The 21,858-nt window shown below is 46.1% G+C and overlaps 1 protein-coding gene across 1 annotated transcript in view; it reads left to right on the forward strand.

The window, feature by feature from the left end:
* ABCA13 (ATP binding cassette subfamily A member 13) overlaps positions 1-21,858 on the forward strand; it is a 369,975-nt gene that overhangs the window by 13,742 nt on the left and 334,375 nt on the right. The window contains 2 exon segments of the mRNA XM_040644577.1: positions 3,649-3,742; positions 7,612-7,735. Coding sequence (XP_040500511.1) covers positions 3,649-3,742; positions 7,612-7,735 — 218 coding nt within the window.

Consider the following 21,858-nt stretch of genomic DNA (forward strand, 5'->3'; position numbering starts at 1 on the left):
TTTAACTGGAGTTCTGTTTTATTTCAAGATCTCCAAGCAACTTCTCGATTATACAATGTAGAGTTTTGTTCTTTTGACGATGTTGTTTCCATTTGAAACTGGAGATTTCCCATTGGTTTAAGGACTGGACAGGTAAACACTTGCAGCTTCACAGCTGCTTGCTGCTTATTTTAATTTGGCTGCAACAAGGTCCCTTAAATGACGGTGGTCTTTACGTGGAGGAAGAAAAAAACCCAGATGCTAGAAATTAAAAAAAAAAAAAAATTGATACATGGATCATATCAGAGATTTTGACCATAAAAAAGCGAATGAGACACTGGAGAAAATATTTGCAATACTTTAAGCCAACAAAGGACCAAATAAGGAATTCCTTAATTCAAAAAGAAAATAGGAAAAAACAAAAGAGAGAAGCAGAACCAATGATGTATAGATCAGTTAAGAAAAACAAAGAAAAAAAATGCATTGAGTGGGCTCTGAAAACGTAAGACCCTCTCTTTAGTGTTAGACCAAGTATCCTCAAGTTCTTAACCTGCGGAGTATAGAGTCCTGTTTGTGCATTATTGAGTGTCTAGCCCATTTTGTGTCTGACTATAAACTTTCGTTATGTATGTATATATATGTATAATAGAAACATGGACGCAGGGAAGAATAGGGAACTAATGGACAAGGATTATTATATACGAACCTGTGAAAAATGTTTTACCAAAGTAATTAAAGAAACATTCTTTTTTTGCATATCAGTTTGATGAAACACTTAAACGTTTATTAATCTCAGGTGCTACTGAGTGTGTGATTGGAGGGAAGGACGGTTGGTTCAGCTTTTACTGAGGGCACGTTGGTTGTAGCTATCCAAATTAAAAATCATACACATTTTGATTCAATATTCTCATTGGTACTCCATAAATATAATTACAAAAGTCAGCCAAACGTGCAGAAAACTCAAGATAGTGATGTCCCCAAACAGAAAACCTTGTGAGTTTCCCTATGAGGTGATAGGTTGAATAAACTCAATTCTATGGTAGATTATCGGGCACTCTTTAAAAACAACGAGGTGAATCTGTAAGTGCTGATATGAGAGATTGTTTCCAAAAATATTAGTTATGCTTATGTGTGTTTTTTTAAGATTTATTTATTTATTTGCGTGATCATGCAAGGGGGAGGGGCAGAGGGAGAGGGAGAGAGAATCCCTGGCAGGTTCCGCCTTAAGCATGGAGCCCAACATGGGACTCGATCTCACCACCCCAAGATCACGACCTGAGCCAAAACCAAGAGTTGGATGCTTAACTGACTGAGCCACCCAGACGCGCTGCTTATATATGTTTTTAAAAATGAATTCAGAAAACTGTTCAGAGAATTTTTCCTTTGAGAGTGCATTCTTCCTGTACTTTTTGAATTTCCTAACCATGCATATATGTAATCGTAACATCAAAAGTTGTTGTAGCAGTCTTGGGTCCACACCATTTTCTGTTTTCTTTATACCTCTCTGTCTTTACAAGAAAATGGCTATCATATGTTATTAAAATTTTTTTAAACCAAAACAATTAATTATTTATTTATTCTTCTTAATGCTATCAAGTCATGTTGACTTTGGGGCACGTTTTCTGTCTTGCACATTTATATTCAGCCAGAATTAATTAGGGAATCCCCCCCCCCCCGCCACACCTCCACTCCCGTACTTCAGGAAATGATTATTTGTTACCGAGAATGAACAAGATGACTTCAGTGATCTCTGGTCTTCTGAGTGTTCTTGACCTCTCTTCCTGGTTTAATTACCATCCTTTGAGGCAGAGGGCGGCCTCCTGCAGACGCTTTCCCTGTTCTCAGGACATATGATCTTGCATTCAGTAATTGGTCAGGAGCTTTTCATAATGATGTACTTTCTGGCGTAAGCAATATGACCTCATGAACTGTTTCAGATGGTGATTTCTTTTCTTCCTCTTCTTCTTTATTTATTTATAGTTTAAAGATTTTATTTATTCATTTGAGAGAGTGAGTGAGAGAGAGCGAGCCCCCAAGCAGGGGGGGAGTGGCAGGCAGAGGCAGAGGGAGAAGCAGGCTCCTTGCTGAGCAGGGAGCCCCATGTGGGGCTCGATCCCAGGGCCCCAGGATCATGACCTGAGCCAAAGGCAGAAGCTTCATCCACTGAGCCACCCAGGCGCCCCTCTTTTCTTCTTGACTTCCAGTAGGGGTTGAAACCTTTTCCACCTGTGTTTTGTCCTTATGGCTTCTGGCCTCATACACCCAACCCGGATGCATTTAGATGCTGTCTCCTTACAGGGAAGAATTGGGACAGGCAGTTCAAAGAGCAAAGGAACTGAAGAGACGAGAAGTTCGTTTTGGTTCAAAGCATTATAACTTGGAGTCTGAAATAACCCTCTTTAGTGTTGGACTGAGTATCCTTAACTTCCTAACCTGCAGATTTTAGGTTTTCGTTCATGCATTACTGAGTGCCCAGCCTGTGTTTGTGTCTGTTTCCACACTTCCGTCTTTGTGGAATGGTAGGAGTGGGAGTCCACAGGAGAACATATCCAAGATAAAATCAAGGGAAGAATGATGGTAATAAGAATAATCTGGTGATTATTGAGGATTTTCTCTTAGTTTTTCACTGGGCTATACCTTGGGTATTTCTTTCTTAAATAAATTCCACGTATCAATGGCAGTTCCTTCTTTTTTTTTTTTACTTTGAAAATTCAAGGCTATGAAATTATCGCAGTCCTTCTCTGTAGCTCTTTTGTTGTCTGTGTGAAGAGATTTGACTCCAATAATCTGAATTTTAGGAATTTGTTCCAATCTCAAGAAAAGAATTCAAAAGAAAAATTATTTATGCATAAAAAATATTTGTTGTTGAGAGAATGTGAATTATGGTATACCCATTTGGTAAGAATCTTATGCAATCAGTAAGATGATAGTTATGAATTGCGTGTGGCAATACTAGAAAATACTCATAAGGGACGCCTGGGTGGCTCAGTTGGTTGGTGTCCAAACTCTTGATTTCAGCTCAGGTCATAATCTCAGGGTCATGAGATTGAGCCCCGCATCGGGCTCCCTGCTCATTGCAAAAAAAAGAGAAAATACTCATAAAAAAAAGTTCGTGTATGTGTCACTGGCCATCTCTGGGAAAATGTCTGTTTGGATGGAAAAGGCAGGAATGTTAAAGAAATTAGAAAAATATTGGGCACCTCGGTGGCTTAGTCAGTTGGGTGTCTGACTCTTGATCTTAGGGTTGTGAGTTCAAGCCCTGTGTTGGGCCCAGCATGGAGCCCACTTAAAAAAAGAAAAGAAAAATAGTTTACTTGTTGGAATGTGAGAAATATGAATGAAGTTGTTTATTTAATTTCTTTTAATGTCATGAAGTCTTCCATAAATAAGAATGTGGAGAAAAAAGAAAGAAACAGACGACATGCCTTTTGGGAGAAGTATAAGGAGCTGAGAGTCATGGGTCTGGATGTGGTGACAAGTGACCTGGGCCTCCCGTGTGGACCCCTGTCTCAAATGGGTGTTCTCAGAGATGCGCCATAGGGATGACAGTGACCTCTTTTAAAGGAGGCCTGACCTGGCCAGCGCACCAGCCTTCAGGAGAGGGGGGCTACCGTCATACTTTGCAATTCATTCAAGCTCTAATTTTTTTTCTTTTAACATCTTCTGCAGGTCCTTTCTCTTGCTGAATTCTTTTGGCCATGTATCCTGTTCATGATTCTGACAGTGCTACGCTTTCAAGAACCTCCCAGACACAGAGACAATTGTAAGTTTCACTTTTGCTGTACTTTTTGAATTACAGACCTCTGGAGAAAAGAAGTGCAGCTCTCTTTCCTCTGTTCTTTATAGACTCTGAATTCTAAGTGGAATGAATGAATATTTATTGTTGTATCACAATAGCTGTATTTCTGGGGGATGTGACAGTAAGCATCAATGTATATTTTTTTTCTCCTAAGAATGATATTCACACATGTCTGCTCCATCTAGCAGATAGATTTATTCCTCTAACTAAACTGCCTTTTTGGGCATAGGTTTATGTGCTATTATAAATATAAAAAGAGTAGAAGAAGAAGTAAAAGTGAGAGAGAAAGGGGTGCCTGGGTGGCTCAGTCAGTTTTTTGTCCGCCTTTGGCTCAGGTCATGATCCTGGGGTCCTGAGATTGAGCCCCACATCAGGCTCCCTGCTTGGCGGGGAGTCTGCTTCTCCCTCCGCCACTCCCCATGCTTGTGCTCACTCTCTCTCACTCACTTTCTCTCTCAAATAAATAAAAAAAAGTGGGAGATACATTTCACAGTTTGCCAACATGATGCTAATGGCAATGGTCATTATATGGTGGTGGGGTTGGTGGTGGTGATGATGATGGCAATGATAGTGATGATAGTGATGATGGAGATGATGATGGAGATGATGATAATGGTGGTGATGACAGTGATGATGGTGATGATAGTGATGAAAATGAAGGTGATGATGATGGTGGATGATGTGTGATGGTGATGATGATGATGTCATGATGATGGTGATGGTGATAGTGATGATGGTGTTGATGGTATTGATGATGATGGTGATGGTGATGATGGTGATGTGTGATGATGTGTGATCCTGAGATGATGGTGACGATGGTGGTGATGATGATGATGTCATGATGATGGTGACGATGATGATGGTGTTGTTGATGATGATGATGATGATGGTGATGATGGTGATGATGGTGATGATGATGGTGATAATGGTGATGTGTGATGATGTGTGATCCTGAGATGATGGTGATGATGGTGGTGATAATGATGATGATGTCGTGATGATGGTGATGATGACGATGGTGTTGATGATGATGGTGATGGCAGTGATGGTGGTGACACACTGATAACCCATTACTGATTAACTTCCTCTGCTCCAGGAACTTTATCAGAAAGACCCTTTTGTTTATCTGGTCTGAAATCTCAACAGCATTGCTGCTTGAGAAGTGGTGGCCTGTTCTCTTTCTATAAGATTTATGCCACCTGAAATATGGATAATGTGGTTAATTCTGAAAATGTTACATGAATAAAGGGTTATTAAGGAATGGGCTTTATCTAAAATAGCACGTCACTATCCAAAATAATTCTTTTATTTACTCATTTGGTAAGTATGTATTGAGGTCCTGGCTGTGTCCAAGACCTTGTTGAGGATGGAGTAGTGGACAAGGTGTTTTCCCTGTCCTTATAGAGCTTGCTGTTGGGCCAGATGATTACAATCCAGTGGCAAAAGTGTCACGATGAATTCTGCAGAGGGGCCATGTGAGCACAGTGGACAGGCGGCCAAGCCATGTTCAGGAAAGGCTGCCAGGGAATTGGCCTGTGAAACTTTGTTGGACTTAGACGTGCAGGAGAGGAATGATCTGGGCAGAGCAAGCAGCATGGGGGGGGGGAGCTCCTTATGACGGAGAAGCAGGGCTGTGGCTGGAGGAGTACACATCTCAAATCCATCAAAGGCTTCGTTTGATGCTGGAGATGGTCAACTCTTAAAGGCACGGAGGAGTTGTAGACCACACAGCATTAAGGCCCGAGGGAAAAGGCCCAAGGCAATAGTGGCAAAATGTTTTTGTGTAATTCAGTTGCAAATAACAGAGCATTAAAAGGACAGTACAACGTCTTGCTAGTTCAGTCCTGGTGGCCACGTGGGAAGAGCAGCCTGTGATGTTCCTCGTCTAACCGCTTACACCTGGTCCTTAAGAGTTCATCCGACTGTCCCAACACGGAAGTGGCGAGGGGAGCCCTGGAAATGCTTCTCAGATGTTGGCGTGGATGAGCACTGGTAGGAGGAGAAGGCTTTGTCAGAGCCTCAGAGGGCCAGGAGCCAGAATCACTGAAGGACCACACTTTGAAACTCCATCCTGCTGCCCCCCTTGGCTGTGCCGGCATGGGCAAGTGACCTCGCCTTGGAAGTTTCTTCTCCGTAATGACAGCGAATTTTACCTGCTTCCAGAACTGTCCCAAGGACTCAGTGAGAAAGCCAGTCATGAGCGTGTGCCCAGCACAGGGCTTGGCACACAAGAGATGACCAAGACACATCCGTGCCCCTCCCTCACCCTTCCCGCTGTCCCCACGCGAGGTGTTCAGTCTTGGAGACAAAGTACGTCCAGGACTAGAGTCCTCAATCTCTGACCCGCTGAGCACCCACTGTGGTGACCACCATTCCTGACATGTCCCTGAAGGAGGGACACAGAAATCATACTGGGGAAACATGCATTTTCTTACTAGCTGGGCTATGACCCCACATCTCTGTCTGGTCTCCTACCTAGCGCACTGGGCCTTGTGTTAGCTGAGAACTCCATTTGCCCCTCTAGCTTAAAAGCCTGCTCATTCATTTTTCATTCATTCATTCATTCATTCATTCGTTCATTCATTCATTGACTCGCACATTCAACTTTTTTTTTTTTTAAAGATTTTATTTATTTATTTGACAGAGAGAGAGACAGCCAGGGAGAGAGGGAACACAAGCAGGGGGAGTGGGAGAGGAAGAAGCAGGCTCCCAGCGGAGGAGCCTGATGTGGGGCTCGATCCCAGAATGCCGAGATCACGCCCTGAGCCGAAGGCAGACGCTTAACGACTGCGCCACCCAGGCGCCCCTCGCACATCCAACGTTTAGTGACTGTCTTCTGCGTGCAGAGCAACGTGCTGAATGAACCCCCAGCCTTCATGGGTCTCCATGCCTTGGAGAGTACGATCATTTCCCAGACCAATGTAGGTTCACAGGGAAAGCCTTCCGCCAAGGGCCTACGAGCTGCCTCCTGTTAGGTCAGTAACTTCCAAGCTGCCTGTGGTCCTCAGCATCTCAACCATTGCTGTCTGTCCATCGGGGGTGTGGAGGGCAGGGAGGGCGGGGGCACAGATGAACCGCACTTGATCGAGCCAGGCGCCTCGTTGTGGCAACATTTGTCCTGAAAACCCTTGGATCCTATGTGGTTTTTCTAAACTTCTTTGTGTTATGTGATCTTTAACAACTAGGCTTAAACGTTTAAGAATCCGAGGTGTACTAGACTTGAAAATTTTGCCCAAACTAAAAACTCCTAAATCTTCGTGTGAGATGAGAAGAGGTTTCTATCCATATTCTTCCTGCCCGTGCCTTGTTTATGGAGGACTGTGTCTGGAGGCCTGGCTGGGGAAGGGAGCTGGGAATACAGCGACGTGGTGAATCTTGCAGCTCTAAGGCCAGGCAGAACCACAGTGCCTTGAAGCGTGCGTGTGAACCGGGGGGGAAGGTGCTCCATACGAAGGCTTTCTTCCTTTCCCCTCTCCCTCTCTCTTTTCTTTGAGCGCTTAGACCTTTATTTTTTCATTTTTTATTTTCTTAAAGATTTAATTTATTTATTTGACAGAGAGAGAGAGGGAGAGAACACAAGCAGGGGGAGCAGAGGGAGAGGGAGAAGCAGGTTCCCCACTGAGCAAGGAACCTGATGCGGGACTCGATCCCAGGACCCTGGGATCATGACCTGAGCCAAAGGCAGACGCTCAACCAACTGAGCCACTCAGGTGCCCCCAAGCCTTTAAATTAATTACAGGATTAATAATATAATAACACCATCTTAGATACTATAGGTATTAATGTCTGCTCCTAGTTGTTTGGACTCCTCTCTTTCTTGCGTCTACACTCAGGTTTTTTGCAAGCCCGGGATCTGCCCAGCCGAGGTGTCTTCCCCTTTGTCCAGGCCCTTCTTTGCAACACCGGGTCAGCCTGCAGGAACATGAGCTACGCGGGGCCCATGGAGCGCCATCTGCGGTAAGAGAAACACAAGCATCCTCTTCAGAATTCATGCGAACAGACACGATGCATTTAGCAAAGCCTCAATAATTTGGGAGAGGTCAGAGAGCAAACACACTGGAGAATTTAGAGTTACAGGAAAATCAGTTGTGTTAAATGCGGACTCACGTGAGAATGGCTCCAGCTAATGATTGGTTTCGGGAGGTCTTTCCACTGCTGGTCTGGGAACCACAAAGTGACTGCTGATTTGCAAATGTCACTTGAGTGTAAGTTTGTTTCCTGTAGATTGAAAGTCTGGCTTCAAATAACTTGTTTGACCAACCATGCATTTTGGTGCCAAATGCCACCAAACCAGTGTTTGTGAGAGCCTGCTGGGCTGTTTCTGACCAGGTGGGCTGTTTCTGACCAGAATCCTGTTCGCGGATGAGGTCAGGTGAAAGTGGTGGTCATTGATTGCCTTCTTGTTGACTTACATGGGGCAGGTGGCCCTTCTTTCCTGTGCCAAGGCAACCCCTTTAGTAGCTTGGGGAGGGGTCAGTCAGCATCGAAGACCACACAGAGAGAGAGCCTCTGTGTTTCCTGTGAGAAGAGTCAGAATAAAGGGGGTTTGACTTCGAGGATCCTGAATGTTCTAGAAGCTTCTCTCACTGGAGGTAGAGATGATGGGAGGGGCTGATGGTTCGACTATGCCAGGCATGAAGGATCTGGGTTTGGTTTCATCTGTGGCTCCTGGCGTTGGATAATATAAGACATGGGAAGGTAAAGCATGGTAACATATCCGATCTTCATCTTTCGACTCCAGTTACAAGAAGAAAACGGGAAGTTTCTGGATCATTTTGGACACATCTGGTACAATGTTTATCCGTGGTACTTCTAGATATTTTTGAGACAGGTAATCTAAAAGTACGATATAAAGAAAATGGTTTAGGAACCATCTGAGGTCATAACCCCGAAATAGTCAATGGTCCTTTTGTGCGTGCGGCAAGTATGAAAGTATAAAAGCGTAAAAGCCTCTTTCTGGAAAGTTGAGGAGGGCTCGAGCTTGCCAGCCTCTCCTTCCCAGGGCTCCCCTGATCTCTCCCTCCCTCAGAACGGACATTGAGGTACTGTCAAAATATGAAAAGTTAGGCTTTGCCCCCAAACAATGGTCCTGTTCCTGTTTACTTCTGGGCATCTGTGCATGTTTCTCGACCCCTCTGAACCTTGGGTTCTCATTTCCCCGCTTCCAGCGTCGTGAGTTTGGAGGACAAAATCCGTGAGTCACCTAACACCATGCGTGGCCCGGTAGTGATATCAAGTTCTTAGTCCTCGCCTATAACCATGAGAGACTATGGTTCCTCATCAGGAAATAGCCGTCTTCTTCCCTCCTGTGCCCCCCACTTCCCTACCCCCTCCTCACTTTGCTGAAACTCAGGGATTCTCCCAAACCCGATGATAGTGTTTCACATCCCATCCTGGGGGCTGGCTGTGCCTGGCAGGGGCAGCAGGAAGCCGTGGATGTCAAGGCCAAGAATGAAATGCCTCTCGGCGTCTACAGGTGCCCAAGGTCTGACAGGTGCAAAGTGAGTCAGGAAAGGACACTTGCAAGCAATGACGGAGATGGACACGGGGAGCGAGTCTCCCAGCTCCGGACCTGCCACTTGCCGCGCGGTGCTGCTGGCTTGTTCCCATAGCGGTTCAGATGTGAACTCCCTTGACCCTCAAAGCCGCGCAAAGACTCCCTTCTGATCGCTCTGCGGGAGCTGGCTCGGCTTGCACATATCAGAGAACCAAAGTGTCCATTTCAAGTCTCTTTAAACATTATCACCCTGCATTTAGTGTATGAATTTCCGCGCCCTTTGTCATGCTCCAGGGGAATGTTCACTCTGGGCAGAAATCCCACATTTCATCTGCTGTAGGACAGGAGTATGAAAATCAACTTCCTTGTTCGTGGCTGTGTGGGGAGCTTGCCCTTGGCTCCGACAAGAGGATCTCCGGACTCCCGCGTGAGTCATTCCTGCAAGCGGATTAAGTGGATGTTCTCACCATGTCAGGAATCATTCCTGTGTTTTTAAGGCAAAGCCGCGGCACAAAAGCAAATCTCATGCCCATGTGCCCGTTGCCCCCTCTCTCCTTGGCTGACTCCGTAGTGGACACCGCGCACCCTGGGACTGTGTTCGCTCTGGCGTGGGATGCCCTCCCCTCTGTGGTCCTCACTGCCCTCCCGTCGGCTTTGTCCTGTTTCTTGCTTCTCAGGTCCACCCCCAGTCCTTGAGGATGCCCTCCCGTCCCTCCTGCTCTGTGGTCTGACTTCCTGCCCCTCCTCCCAGCTTCTGGGCTTGCAATGCACATTTGCACACTGTCCTGCGTGTTGTCCCCATTTCCATCTTTCCACTTTTGTCCATTCCGGGGTCCTTTACAAGTAGCCGAACCCTCGATCTCCTTCTGAGGCAGCTAAGAGTTCCATCCTCGTCCCTTGAAACGATGGAGGTCACGGGATGTGCATGAGTACGGGCGCTGGAGAGGGAGCTCAGGAGGATTCTGTCTGTGCTCATGGCCCCGTCTGTCCTTCTACCATCACACACCTCTGTCCCCGCCCCCTTCATGCTGTCCCACCTCCAGCCTTCGCACGGTCAGGCTGCCCCCTCCGTGGTCACAGGTCCCCCTCCCCAGGAAACCCTGGCCCCCGAGCAGCTTCCTCTGTGGCCTCTCTGTGGCATGTGGTGTTAGCAGTGGTTCCTTCCGGATGCTCTTGCCCCCTGGACCTGTTCCACCAGACCAGGGGCTCCTGGGGTTGATCTTGTTCCAGACTCTTTGGGTCCCCACTCCCCTCGTGACTTTGGAAAAGAAGGGGCACCATTAGGGTGTTTGGAGATGGGAGCGTCAGGACGCCCTTCTTGGTGACACTGACGTCTCCCCTCGCAGGCCCAGCTGGAGGGTTCTGGCCTCTGCACTGACGGACCCAGCATTTTCTCCTTTTTTCTATCAGGCTACAACTGTGGCCCTGATTTCAGCTTCTTCTCCTTCAGGCTCCTCCTTTCTCCTTTACAGTTTTCTCTGTAAAGAGCCAGGGAGGAAAGACGGGTCCACATGGTCCTGGGGCTTATGTCTAGGCCCCTTTCCGGAGCTTAGCCAAGAGCGGCTCAGCACGAGCAGAAGGATGCCAGCCTGAGTGCTCAGGCCACCTGGCCCACCAGGAAGTGCCCCCCATGACGCGGTCACCCCGATGTCCCTGTGTACCCCACACAGCCTTCCGGAGTTCCTTCCCTGAGTACTCTCTGTGCCCAGCAGAGCTGCCTCTCAGTGGAACACACAAGAACGTGGGGAATCAGGTGTGTTCTGCTAGCTTTCGTTTGTAAATTTCTCCCCCAGTAAAGCTTGTTTTATTTGTACACCATGTTAATATCCCAGTTTTTTTTTTAAGATTATTTATTTATTTATTGGAGAGAGAGAGAGAGAGAGGCGCACAAGCAGGGGGAGCAGCAGGCAGAGAGAAGAGGGAGAAGCAGTCTCCCCGCTGAGCAGGGAACCCGATGCGGGACTCGATCCCAGGACCCTGGGATCATGACCTGAGCCAAAGGCAGATGCTTAACCAACTGAGCCACCCAGTCGCCCCAATATACATTCTCTTCCAAGTAGTTTTGTCTTTCATGCTTAAGTATCACATTCATCTGGGCTTGGTGTGTCTGGATGGGGTAACAACGATCCAGTTGCTTTTGTTTTCCCATTTGGGTAAGCGATTGTTTTAGCTCCATTCACGGAGCCCACTGATCTGCAGTGGGACTCCCCACGGACATTAGGCTTTCCTTGGTGCCCTGGGGGCTCCCGACCCTTCTAGTTCCAGCCAGCCTGGCCTGCACCTCATGGCTTTCTTCCTGGAGCTCTCCAGCGTGTTCATGTCTGACAGGGCAAACCCTCCCACCCTGCTTTTCTCCTGTAGGGAAGTCTTGGTGCATCCTTATTCATTTTACAAACTCGTCGTCAAAGTCAGCGAGAAAATTCTGCCGGGATTTTGATGGGCGTCGCGTGGAATCCCACGATCGCGATGAGCACCTCTCCGCGTGGCTCGCTGATATTTTCCCCGCGAAGGCCATGGATACCTTTCCTCAAACTTCTTCCTACTTACCGTGTATTTTTTGTTGTTATTGCAAATGGCATCTTTTTAAAAGTTACGCCCTGTCATTGAGTTTCCCTCGTGCACTGGAAATACAATTAACTTTCAAAACCCAACACCGATCTATACAATGATCAATAATAAGTAAGTATCCGGTGAGCTTTGGCGTGTTGGTTTAGCTAGGCAGCTGCCACGGTGATGGGGCTGGAGAAGGTTTCCATTACCCCCCAGTGCTCTGCGCCCCCTCCCAGGCCAACCCGCCCCCGCCCTTACAGACCCAGGAACAACGTACCTGCTTGCTGCTGTCCCGACTAGATTCAGGTTTGTCTTTTTAAGAACTTCATGCACAAGATATATCTTTGCTGTCTGGCATGGTTCACCCAGCAAAATGTTTCAGGATGTAAGCATGCACCGTGCAGGTGCACCCAGGGGTTGTGTTTCCGCACGATGGAGGCTCTATTCAGTCCTAAAACAAGGGTAACGTAATTATAAAGTGGGTTCAGGATTCCAAACTCAGGGACATTTCAGCACGTGCTGAACTTGGCTTCTTACACGGCTCGCAGAGCAGAACACGAGACAAGCCACACAGCAGACGAACTCAGGGGCAGGGAGTTCACCAGGCAGACGGGAAGTCTGTCTGTGGGGGGCACACTGCACGGTGTAGACACATGCCATCCTGTTTACGTACTCACCGCTCACGGATGGGCGTGCCATTATCTCCAGTTGCGACTACTTAGGAAGAACCCCGCTGTAAATTTGCAGAAAATGTCTTTGTAGAGAGTGGAGTTGCTGGGATAGGTGTTTCGTGGGTATTGAGCTTCATAACACTTTTCCACACTGTTTCCCAAAACGTTTGTGCAATGTTCCACTCCTCACGTCGGTGTACGAGGGATCCAGGGGCTCCACGTTTTGCCAAAACTTGGTGTTTGGTGTCTCCTTACTTTTGGCCATTCTCATGGGGAGTCGTGTTATCTGAGTGTAGTTTTGATTGTATTTCTCTAATCGTGAATGATGTGACCATATCATGATTTATAAGAAATAGGTATGTGTTCTGAGTGAATATTCCTTTTGGTGTTTGGTCTTCATCCCCGGTTTCTGGGTTTCTGGCTCACCGCCCCCAAATCCCTGGGCATTTCCTAAGTGCTCAGAATTTAGCACTCATGTCTTTGTTATGTTAATGATGGTGAATCTCGGACCCCTCCCCGGGGCTGGGGGTGGGGTGGGTACTGGTTGTCGGGGGAACTAACCTGCTGATTAGAGGGGTGGAACTTTCAGGCTCCGCTTCCCGCCCCGCCCCCCACTTCCCAGGAGGGGTGAGAGGCTCAAGGTTCAATCAACCAATGGCCCACGATTTAATCAACCTTGCGTTTGTAAGGGGGCTTTCATGAAAAGCCAAAAGGATGGGGTTAGAGAGCTTCCGGGTTGGTGAGCACACGTGGAGCTTGGGGACCGTGTTGCCTGGGGAGGCATGAGAGCCCTGTGCCCCCTCCCCAGAGCTCCCCTGGGGCAGCGCTTCCGTCTAACTGTTGATTTGCATCCTTCCTCATATCCTTTAGTAAACTGGTAAATGTGTTTCCCTGAGTTCTAGAAGTCATCCTAGCTAATTAATCAACCCTAAGGAGGGGAGCGTTGGAGCCTCCAGCGTGCAGCCGGTCGGTCAGGAGCACGGACAGCAGCCCGGGCTGGCGTCTGGAGAGAGGTTGGATGGTGCTGGGGGACTGAGCCCTTCGTGGGGTGTGTGTGTGGGGGATCTGGCACTGTCTCTGGGTAGATGGTGTCAGAAGTGAGTTGGATCCTTGGACAGCCTGCTGGTGTCTGACAATTGCTTGCTGTTGTGGGGGGGGGGGCGCTCCCCACATTGGAATTGGGTCTGGGAACCGTAAGAGAGATGGTGAATTATCTTTTCATGTATTTATTGGCCATGTGAACTTTGCGTGTGTGAAGTGTTTGGTCAAATCTTTTTACAACTCATCGCTGAATTTTAAGCTTTGTTTTTATTGAACTCTTAGAGTTCTTTACATATTCTGGATACAAGTCTTTTATCAGAAAGAGGTATCATGAATATTTTCTTCCTGTTTCTGACCTATCTTTGGAAGAACAGCAGATGCTTTTTTGTTTTGGTTTGGTTCGGTCTGGTTTGTGCTTTTTGTGTTGTTTTATGTCGTTGGAGGTCTTGAAGACGTCCTCCTAGAGGAAAGAAGGTTTTCTTCTTTTAGAGGTTTTCGCTTAGGTTTTTGTTAAGGTGCACGATCCAGTTTGAGTTAATTTTTGCACGTGACGTGGGGTCTGCGTTGGGCTTTATTTGCTTATGGGAGCTCAGTTGTGTTAGTAGGGTTTGTTGAACAGACGATCCTATGCCCATTAAACTATGTTGGTTCCTTTGTTGAGAGCCAGTTTAATCCGATAATCACACGGTAGTTGCGTTCCTGTGCTCTCTTATTTTAGTGATCCTATGACTTCCCTCGGGCAAATGTCCTCAGTAACCATCGCTGTAGAGAAAGTCTCAAAATCAGGCGATAGAAGACCTTCATCTTTATTATGTTTTCAAAATTATTTTACCTCTTCTAGCTCTTGAATTTCCATGTAAACTTTATTTTATTTATTTATTTGTCAAAGAGAGAGAGAGCACAAACGGGGAGCAGCAGGCAGAGGGAGAAGCAGACTCCCCGCTGAGCAGGGAGCCCGATGTGGGACTTGATCCCGAGACCCTGGGATCATGACTTGAGCTGAAGGCAGACACTTAACCAACTGAGCCACCCAGGCATCCCCTGTGTAAACTTTAAAATCAGCTTGTTTATTCTTACCAAAAAACCCTGCTGGGATTTTGATCGAATTACATTGAAAATAAAGCCTTCTAGAGAGTTAATTCACATACCATATCATCGACCCTTAATTAAGGCATGCAATTCAGTAGTTTGTACTGTATTCACAGAGTTGTGCAACGATCACCACTATTTTAGAACATTTTTCATCATTCCAAAAAAACTGCAAAAGACAAAAAAACCAAACCACCTGCATCCATTAACATTTACTCCCATTTTCTCCCCATCTCCCCGACTCCTAGCCTACATATCCACTAACCTGCTTTCTGGCTCTAGAGATTTGAGTGCTCTGGAGATCTCAGAGACGGAATTAGGCAATTTATGGGTGTTTTCGTAACTGGCTTCTTCAACCTCAAGTGACATCTCGAAGGTTCGTCGCAGGTGGTAAGTGTCAGTCCCTTCATTCACTTTCGGGACTGTATTCCGTCGTGCAGCTGACCTACAGTCCGTTCATCTGTTCGTAAGCTGATGGTCCTTTGAGTTGTTTCTACATTTTGGCTGTTGTGAGTTACACTGCTACGAACATGGGTACACAAGTTCATGTCTATGGGAGGTCAGATGGTGACTCTGTATTTAATGTTTCAAGAAACTCCTTGTTTCCAGGATGGCTTCCCCTCTCCCCCCACCGAGCTGCAGTGTATGACGGTTTAGTCGATCCACATTCTCCCCGGTGCTTAGAGTGTAGCCACCCGGGTGGGTGTGAAGTGACGTCTCTTTGTGGCTTTGATTTACGTTTCCCTGATGGTGCATGATCTTGATGAACTTGAACTTGGCCATCTTATTATTATTTTTTAAAGTAGGCTCCATGCCCAATGTGGAGCTTGAACTCACGACCCTGAGGTCAAGCGTTGTTCCCTTAACTGACTGAGCCACCCAGGTGACCCTGTTTAAAAAATTTTTAATGGGGACAATCGCTGCTAGTGGCTTTGTAATATATCTCTTAGGATTTTTCGCATACACGATCATGCCATCCAGAAATACCATTTTACTTCTTGCTTTTCTTGCCTGGATCCTTTTTCTTTCTTTTACTTAGAAAGTGTAATGTGTTCTTGTTTACCTACTTTGTCTCTGTTCAACTTTAGATCACTGATTTTAGACCTTTTCTAATGTAAAGATTAAAGCTTCGTATTTCTGGGCACTGCTTTACGCCATCATAAATGTCGATATGATGTATTTTCATTTTCAGTACGTTCAAAGTATTAACTGAATGCCACGGTGGGTTCTTCTTTGATGGGTGGGTTCTTTGTAGGTCAGAGACTTTATTTCTAAATATTTGAAGATTAATCCTTAAATCTTTTGATTACTAATTTATGTGTAATTCCTCTGTGGTCAGAGAACGCTACGTGATTGAGGTCTCTAACTTTGTTGAGGCTCGTATTATGGCCGTAGCCTATGCTCTCCTTTGATGAATATTTAACATCAGCCCAAAGAAACGATTTGCCTTCTGCTGGCGGGTGGGATGTTGCGCGGGTCTTCAACATCTTTACTGATTTTCTGTCCGCTTGTTTCATAAATTAACAAGAAAGGAACCGAAGTCTCCAATCATGATTGTAGATTTTTCTCTTTTTCTGTTCAGTTCTCTTGGTTTTTGCTCCGTTTACTTCCAAGCTCTGGTGTCAGCGCACACACGTTCGGACTCATTGACTCATTTCACGTGAGCTAACGATGCTGTACAATGACATATATTATGCATAGAATGTGTTTTATCATATATGCAACAACTGATTTGCATAATACACCATATATTCTAGAAGGATATGGAATCTCGTTCTCCCCGGTTATATCCATGTTTTGAAGTCTGCCATGCTGGATATTTATGTAGACGTTGTAGTTTTCTTTGGCTTAGTGTCTCATGATAGATCTTTTCCCATCGTTTAACTTTTTGGCTGTCTGTGTCTTAAACAATTTACAGTTTATACAGCATATAGTTGGTTCCTGCTTTATTATCCAGTCCGACAATCTTTGCTGTTTAATGTATGGACTGTTTATATTTAATATATTGGAGTTACGTATTGGCGCTTGCTTTCTGCTTTTATTGTCTCTTCTCACCCTGGTTTTCCTCTTTGTTGCCTTTTATATGTAAATGGAGTATTTTTCATTTCACTTCCTGCACTATTGACTTATTAACGCTAGCATTTTGCTATATTTTTCTACTGACTTTGGCCGTTTCATAGTTGTGTATGTGTATCTGTAGAAGTGATTTCTAGAAGCAGAATTGCAAGGCAAGAGAGGAATACATTTTTTTTAAAAGACTTTATTTATTTATTTGAGAGAGAGAGCACAAGCAGGTGGAGGGACAGAGGGAGAGGGAGAAGCAGACTCCCCACTGAGCAAGGAGCCTGATGCGGGACTTGATCCCAGGACCCTGAGATCATGACCTGAGCTGAGGGCAGACACTTAACCCACTGAGCTGGCCAGGTGCCCCAAGAGATGAATACATTTTTAATTTTGATGGTGTTTTCCAAATGCTCCTTTATGAGTATTATAATATTCTGCATTCTGTCTTCCAAGATGTGAGGATAGCTTTTTCCCCATGCAGAGACCAGGAAAGGTCTGGTTGAACTTCTACGTTTCTGTCAAGAAACTGATGAGAAACGATACATCAGTGCAGTTTTATTTGCTTTTTTCTTATTATGGGGATGTTGAACCTATTTCTATATCTCCATGTACAATTTATACTTATTTTCCTATGAAATGTTTATTCATGTCCTTTGTCTGTTTCTTTCCTCTTGATTCACTGTTTTTCTTCTTGATATCCAGAGGCTCTTTACATGTTAAGGAGTTGTACATAAGTCGTCATATTAGTTGTAAATATTCTCACCTGAGTTTGTCATTTATTTTTTGACTTTATATTTTAACTTTCATCTTGAAATGATTATAGACCTGAAGAAGTTGTAAAATGGTTTATTGAGTTCAGTTTCCTCAAGTAGTGACATCCTCTATAACTCTAGGACGACATCAAAACCAGGAAATGGACATTGGTACCATTGTGAAGTAGACCATAGGTCTTATTCTGTTTTCATCAGTTTTACACCCACTCATTTGTGTGGGGGTGTGTGGGGGGTGTGTATTGCTATACAGTTTGACCTCTGTATAGGTTCACGTAACCACCATCACAATCCATATATATCTTGATTGTGTTCCGTCAATATCTTGTATTGGTTTGATCAATGCCCAGACGATGCCCATGCTCTCCCTGTGTAGCCGTGGTCACCCCTCCATCCTCATCTCGTCCCCAGCAAGTTCTAGTGTGTTCTGTGCTTCCATACTCTTCTCCTTTGCAGATATAATTGTATGTAAATTATATTATGTATAATTATGCAGAATGTAGATAAATTTATGTAAGGTTATGTAAGTTGAACTGTACAGAATGTAACTTTAGAAGATTGGTTTGTTGTTTTTCATGGAACATAATGCTCTTAAGTTCCATCCATCTTGTTGAGTGTGCCGACTGTTCATTCATTATTTTTTTTTTAAGATTTTATTTACTTGACACAGGGAGAGAGAGCGTACAAGGGAAAGGAGAAGCAGAGGGAGAGGGAGGAGTAGGTTCCATGCTGAGCAGGAAGTCCGATGTGGGACTTGATCCCAGGACCCTGAGCCAAAGGCAGCTGTTCAACCCACTGAGCCATCCAGGTGCCCCGAACTGTTGGTTTTCTAACTGTGTTTTGCGAGGTCCTCATTCTGTCACTCGGGACCTGTGTCCCTCACCAGAAGTCTGACTACGGACTGAGTTCTGGTCTCTCCAGCAAACCCGGAAAACAGGATATGACCTCTACATCTCAGGGGCCAGGGAGGAATCTCGGGTGCGAAGCAAGCAGGGGGAACCCAGAATGTGCTGGGGACCGAGATTCACGTCCCTACATCACTCACCACCAACACATGTGGTCTGGAGTCGGCATTAATTTTTGGAAGAGACTGAAACAGAGAGAAGATTTCTTGCTCTTCTGTCCTCAGGTGGGGGTGCCTCAGACTTGGCCCCTCCTTTCTAGCCCAGACCATGACAAGTTCAGGGCTGGCCTTGCAAGCACCTGCCCTGCCCTAGTGAGGGAGAGTGGCTCGCGGCCACACAGGCAACTTCCACATATTTCTTCTCTAACCCCCGGGAAAGGCAATAGGATGAGAGCAACCCAAAGCAGTGTTCCTAGAATTACTTTTGCCTTTGGATCTAGTTGTCTTTCTCCCTTTCTTTCTTTCTTTCTTTCTTTCTTTCTTTCTTTCTTTCTTTCTCTTTCTTTCTTTCTTTCTTTCTTTCTTTCTTTCTTTTTTAAGATTTTATTTATTTGAGACAGAGAGAGAGATCACGAGTGAGAGAGAGATCACGAGCAGCGGGGAGGGATAGAGGGAGAAACAAGCTCCCCACTGAGCGAGGACCCTGACCCAGGACCCTGAGATCACGACCTGAGCCGAAGGCAGATGCTCAACTGACTGGGCCACCCAGGTGCCTCTGGATCTGGTTGTCCTAAGAAATCATTCTAATTCTGTAAGAACCTTTGGTCTTATTTGTGAACTGGTAAGGAAAAATCACACAGTTGGTGATAGAAACACTTACTATATTCCTTTATCTTGCTTGCCTGTCCCTGCAGCTCTTACCTTGAAAACGAGTCCTATCCCAGAGTCAGGTGGCTTAGCTCTGCCCGTCATTCTTATTTACACACAGCTGGGTGCTGGACTCTGGGCTGAGGCCTTACACACCTTCCCGCTGCTGACCCCCCACCAACCCTGTTAGGGGGATAATATTAGGGTCCTGTTTTAAAGAGGATTTTCCGGGATGCCTGTGTGGCTCAGTCGGTCAAGCATCCCACCCTTTTTTTTTTTTTTTTTTTTTTTTTTTTTTTTTAGTATTTTATTTATTTATTTGACAGAGAGAGAGACAGCCAGCGAGAGAGGGAACACAAGCAGGGGGAGTGGGAGAGGAAGAAGCAGGCTCCCAACGGAGGAGCCTGATGTGGGGCTCGATCCCAGAACCCCGGGATCACGCCCTGAGCCGAAGGCAGACACTTAACGACTGATCCACCCAGGCGCCCCAAGCATCCCACTCTTGATCTCAGTTCAGGCTATGATCTCAGGGTCATGAGTTCGAGCTCCGTGTTCCACACTGGGTGTGGAGCCTACTTGGAAAAAAAAATGTAGTAAAGAGGATTTTTCAAGGGAAACAGTGCTTGAGAAACACTCTGAACCCAGGGGAACCCTCAGTGGGGAAACTGAGGGGTGGGCCTGAGCACTCCTCCAGCTTCTGAGATCCTGAGGCCCTTTGCTAGGAACGCGGGTGCCTTACTACAGCTGATCCTTGGTTCCTGGTCCTCTGAGAGGGTGTTGGCAAGTGGCCTTTTTTCTTTTCTTTTTTTTCTGATTCTTTTGCAAGTGGCCTTTTCTTATGTGTCCTGATCCCGCCGCCCCTTACAGCATTCTATACTTTGCAAGGTTCCAGCATTCCTTGGTAACAGACCAAAGACACACCTGGACTCAGGAAGGTGGAAATTGCTGTCCACCCCAATCCTGTTACAGTTCTGGGATTTCCCTGGGACACTCTCTCTCTCTCTCTCACACCTGCACACATTCTGGGATTTTCTGTGTATTTTTTCTGCTGTAAACATTTCTCCTGTTAGTAATAGTTCCTAATCCCGTTTTATGGACAATCGAGGTAGTTTTGAAATAATAATTAGAAAAAGAACGGACAGGGGTGCCCGGCTGGCTTAGCGGGTGGAGCGTGCGACTCTTGACCTTGGGGTTGTGAGTTTGAGCCCCATGTTGGGTGCAGAGATTACTTAAAAAGAAAATCTTAGGGGCACCTGGGTGGCTCAGTTGGTTAAGTGTTGGGCTCAGGTCATGATCCCAGGACCCTGGGATCGAGTCCCACATCGGGCTCCCTGCTCAGCGGGGAGTCTGCTTCTCCCTCTACTGCTCTGCCCGCTCATACTCTCTTTCTCTCTCAAATAAATAAATAAAACCTTTAAAAAAAGTCTTCAAAAAAAAAAAGAAAAAGAACACATAACCAGTTCGTCATTACAGGGAAATTTGCCTTGAATTACAGCAATTTCTGTAATGTGCTAGTTTGACGGGCTCCCGTTAGAGCTTCCAGGGGTCTCTTAATCCTTTATACAGAAATAATAAGGGCTTTCTTGTGCTTTTGGAATTCTGACCCCTTGGAGGTGAAGGGCACCCTTTAACAGGTGAGGTTTCTGTGGGGTGTAGGTGACAGGTGACAGTCAATGCATGGCTGGGTGGGTCTGGCCCTGGCTTAGCCGTGTCACTGCACTCGCTTCCAGCAAACCCACTTCGACTCTTTGAGCCTCATTTCTTTTTTTTTTTTTTTTTAAGATTTTATTTATTTATTTAACAGAGATAGAGACAGCCAGCGAGAGAGGGAACACAGCAGGCGGAGTGGGAGAGGAAGAAGCAGGCTCACAGTGGAGGAGCTCGACGTGGAGCTCGATCCTGTAATGCCGGGATCACGCCCTGAGCCAAAGGCAGACGGTCAACCGCTGTGCCACCCAGGCGCCCCTGGGCCTCATTTCTATGTGTCTAAGTGGGCTCTGACCCGAAAGGCCCTGAATTGGCTTTATCCATCTGTCAGTGTTGGTTGGCTCTGTTCTGACCTCATTAAGGTTAAATGACCGTGACCGAGGGAGGGGTCACACAGCCTGGTCATTATCTCAGGGCAGGTTTACCTGTGACAACTGTTGCTTCGTGGTCACTGTGTTCTCTAATTTGTAAAGTACAGGAATTGGGAGCGAAAAAATCCTAATGAGCTCTGCCACTTCCTAGTCCAGAAAAATGTCCCCCAGTTTTAATTGCTTTTTTCTCTTGGACGTGCTGCCTGGGATTGGACAGCTGGTCACTTCAATACGCTCCTGGCGGCTTCTGAAATAATTTCCTATTTTATTTTAAATGTGCTGTGTCTTACTGATTAAAACTAGGTTCAAAACTGAATTTGAGACCCTCTGTAGACAGAATGGCCTGTGTGGATTCCAAAGGTGGCACGAAGGTTCTCTCTTATTTACTAGTAAAAAAAAAATCACCTTCCCTCCATAGGTGAGATATGTAAAGGTAAGCGGAGGATAGGATAGCAGTTTGCCCTCATTTTCCGAGTAGAATCGCACGGCGTGCGTTCTCCCACACACGGGGTGGGTCCACGCACACCAGGGTCTGGACCGCTGGGAGGCCTGGGTTTCAGATGGGGGTTACAGATCCCCACTGGCGTCCCAGCGGTCCCTCTGCTCGCG

Source organism: Ursus maritimus, unplaced genomic scaffold (assembly GCF_017311325.1).
Source record: "Ursus maritimus isolate PB19 unplaced genomic scaffold, ASM1731132v1 scaffold_3, whole genome shotgun sequence".
Lineage (NCBI taxonomy): Eukaryota > Metazoa > Chordata > Mammalia > Carnivora > Ursidae > Ursus > Ursus maritimus.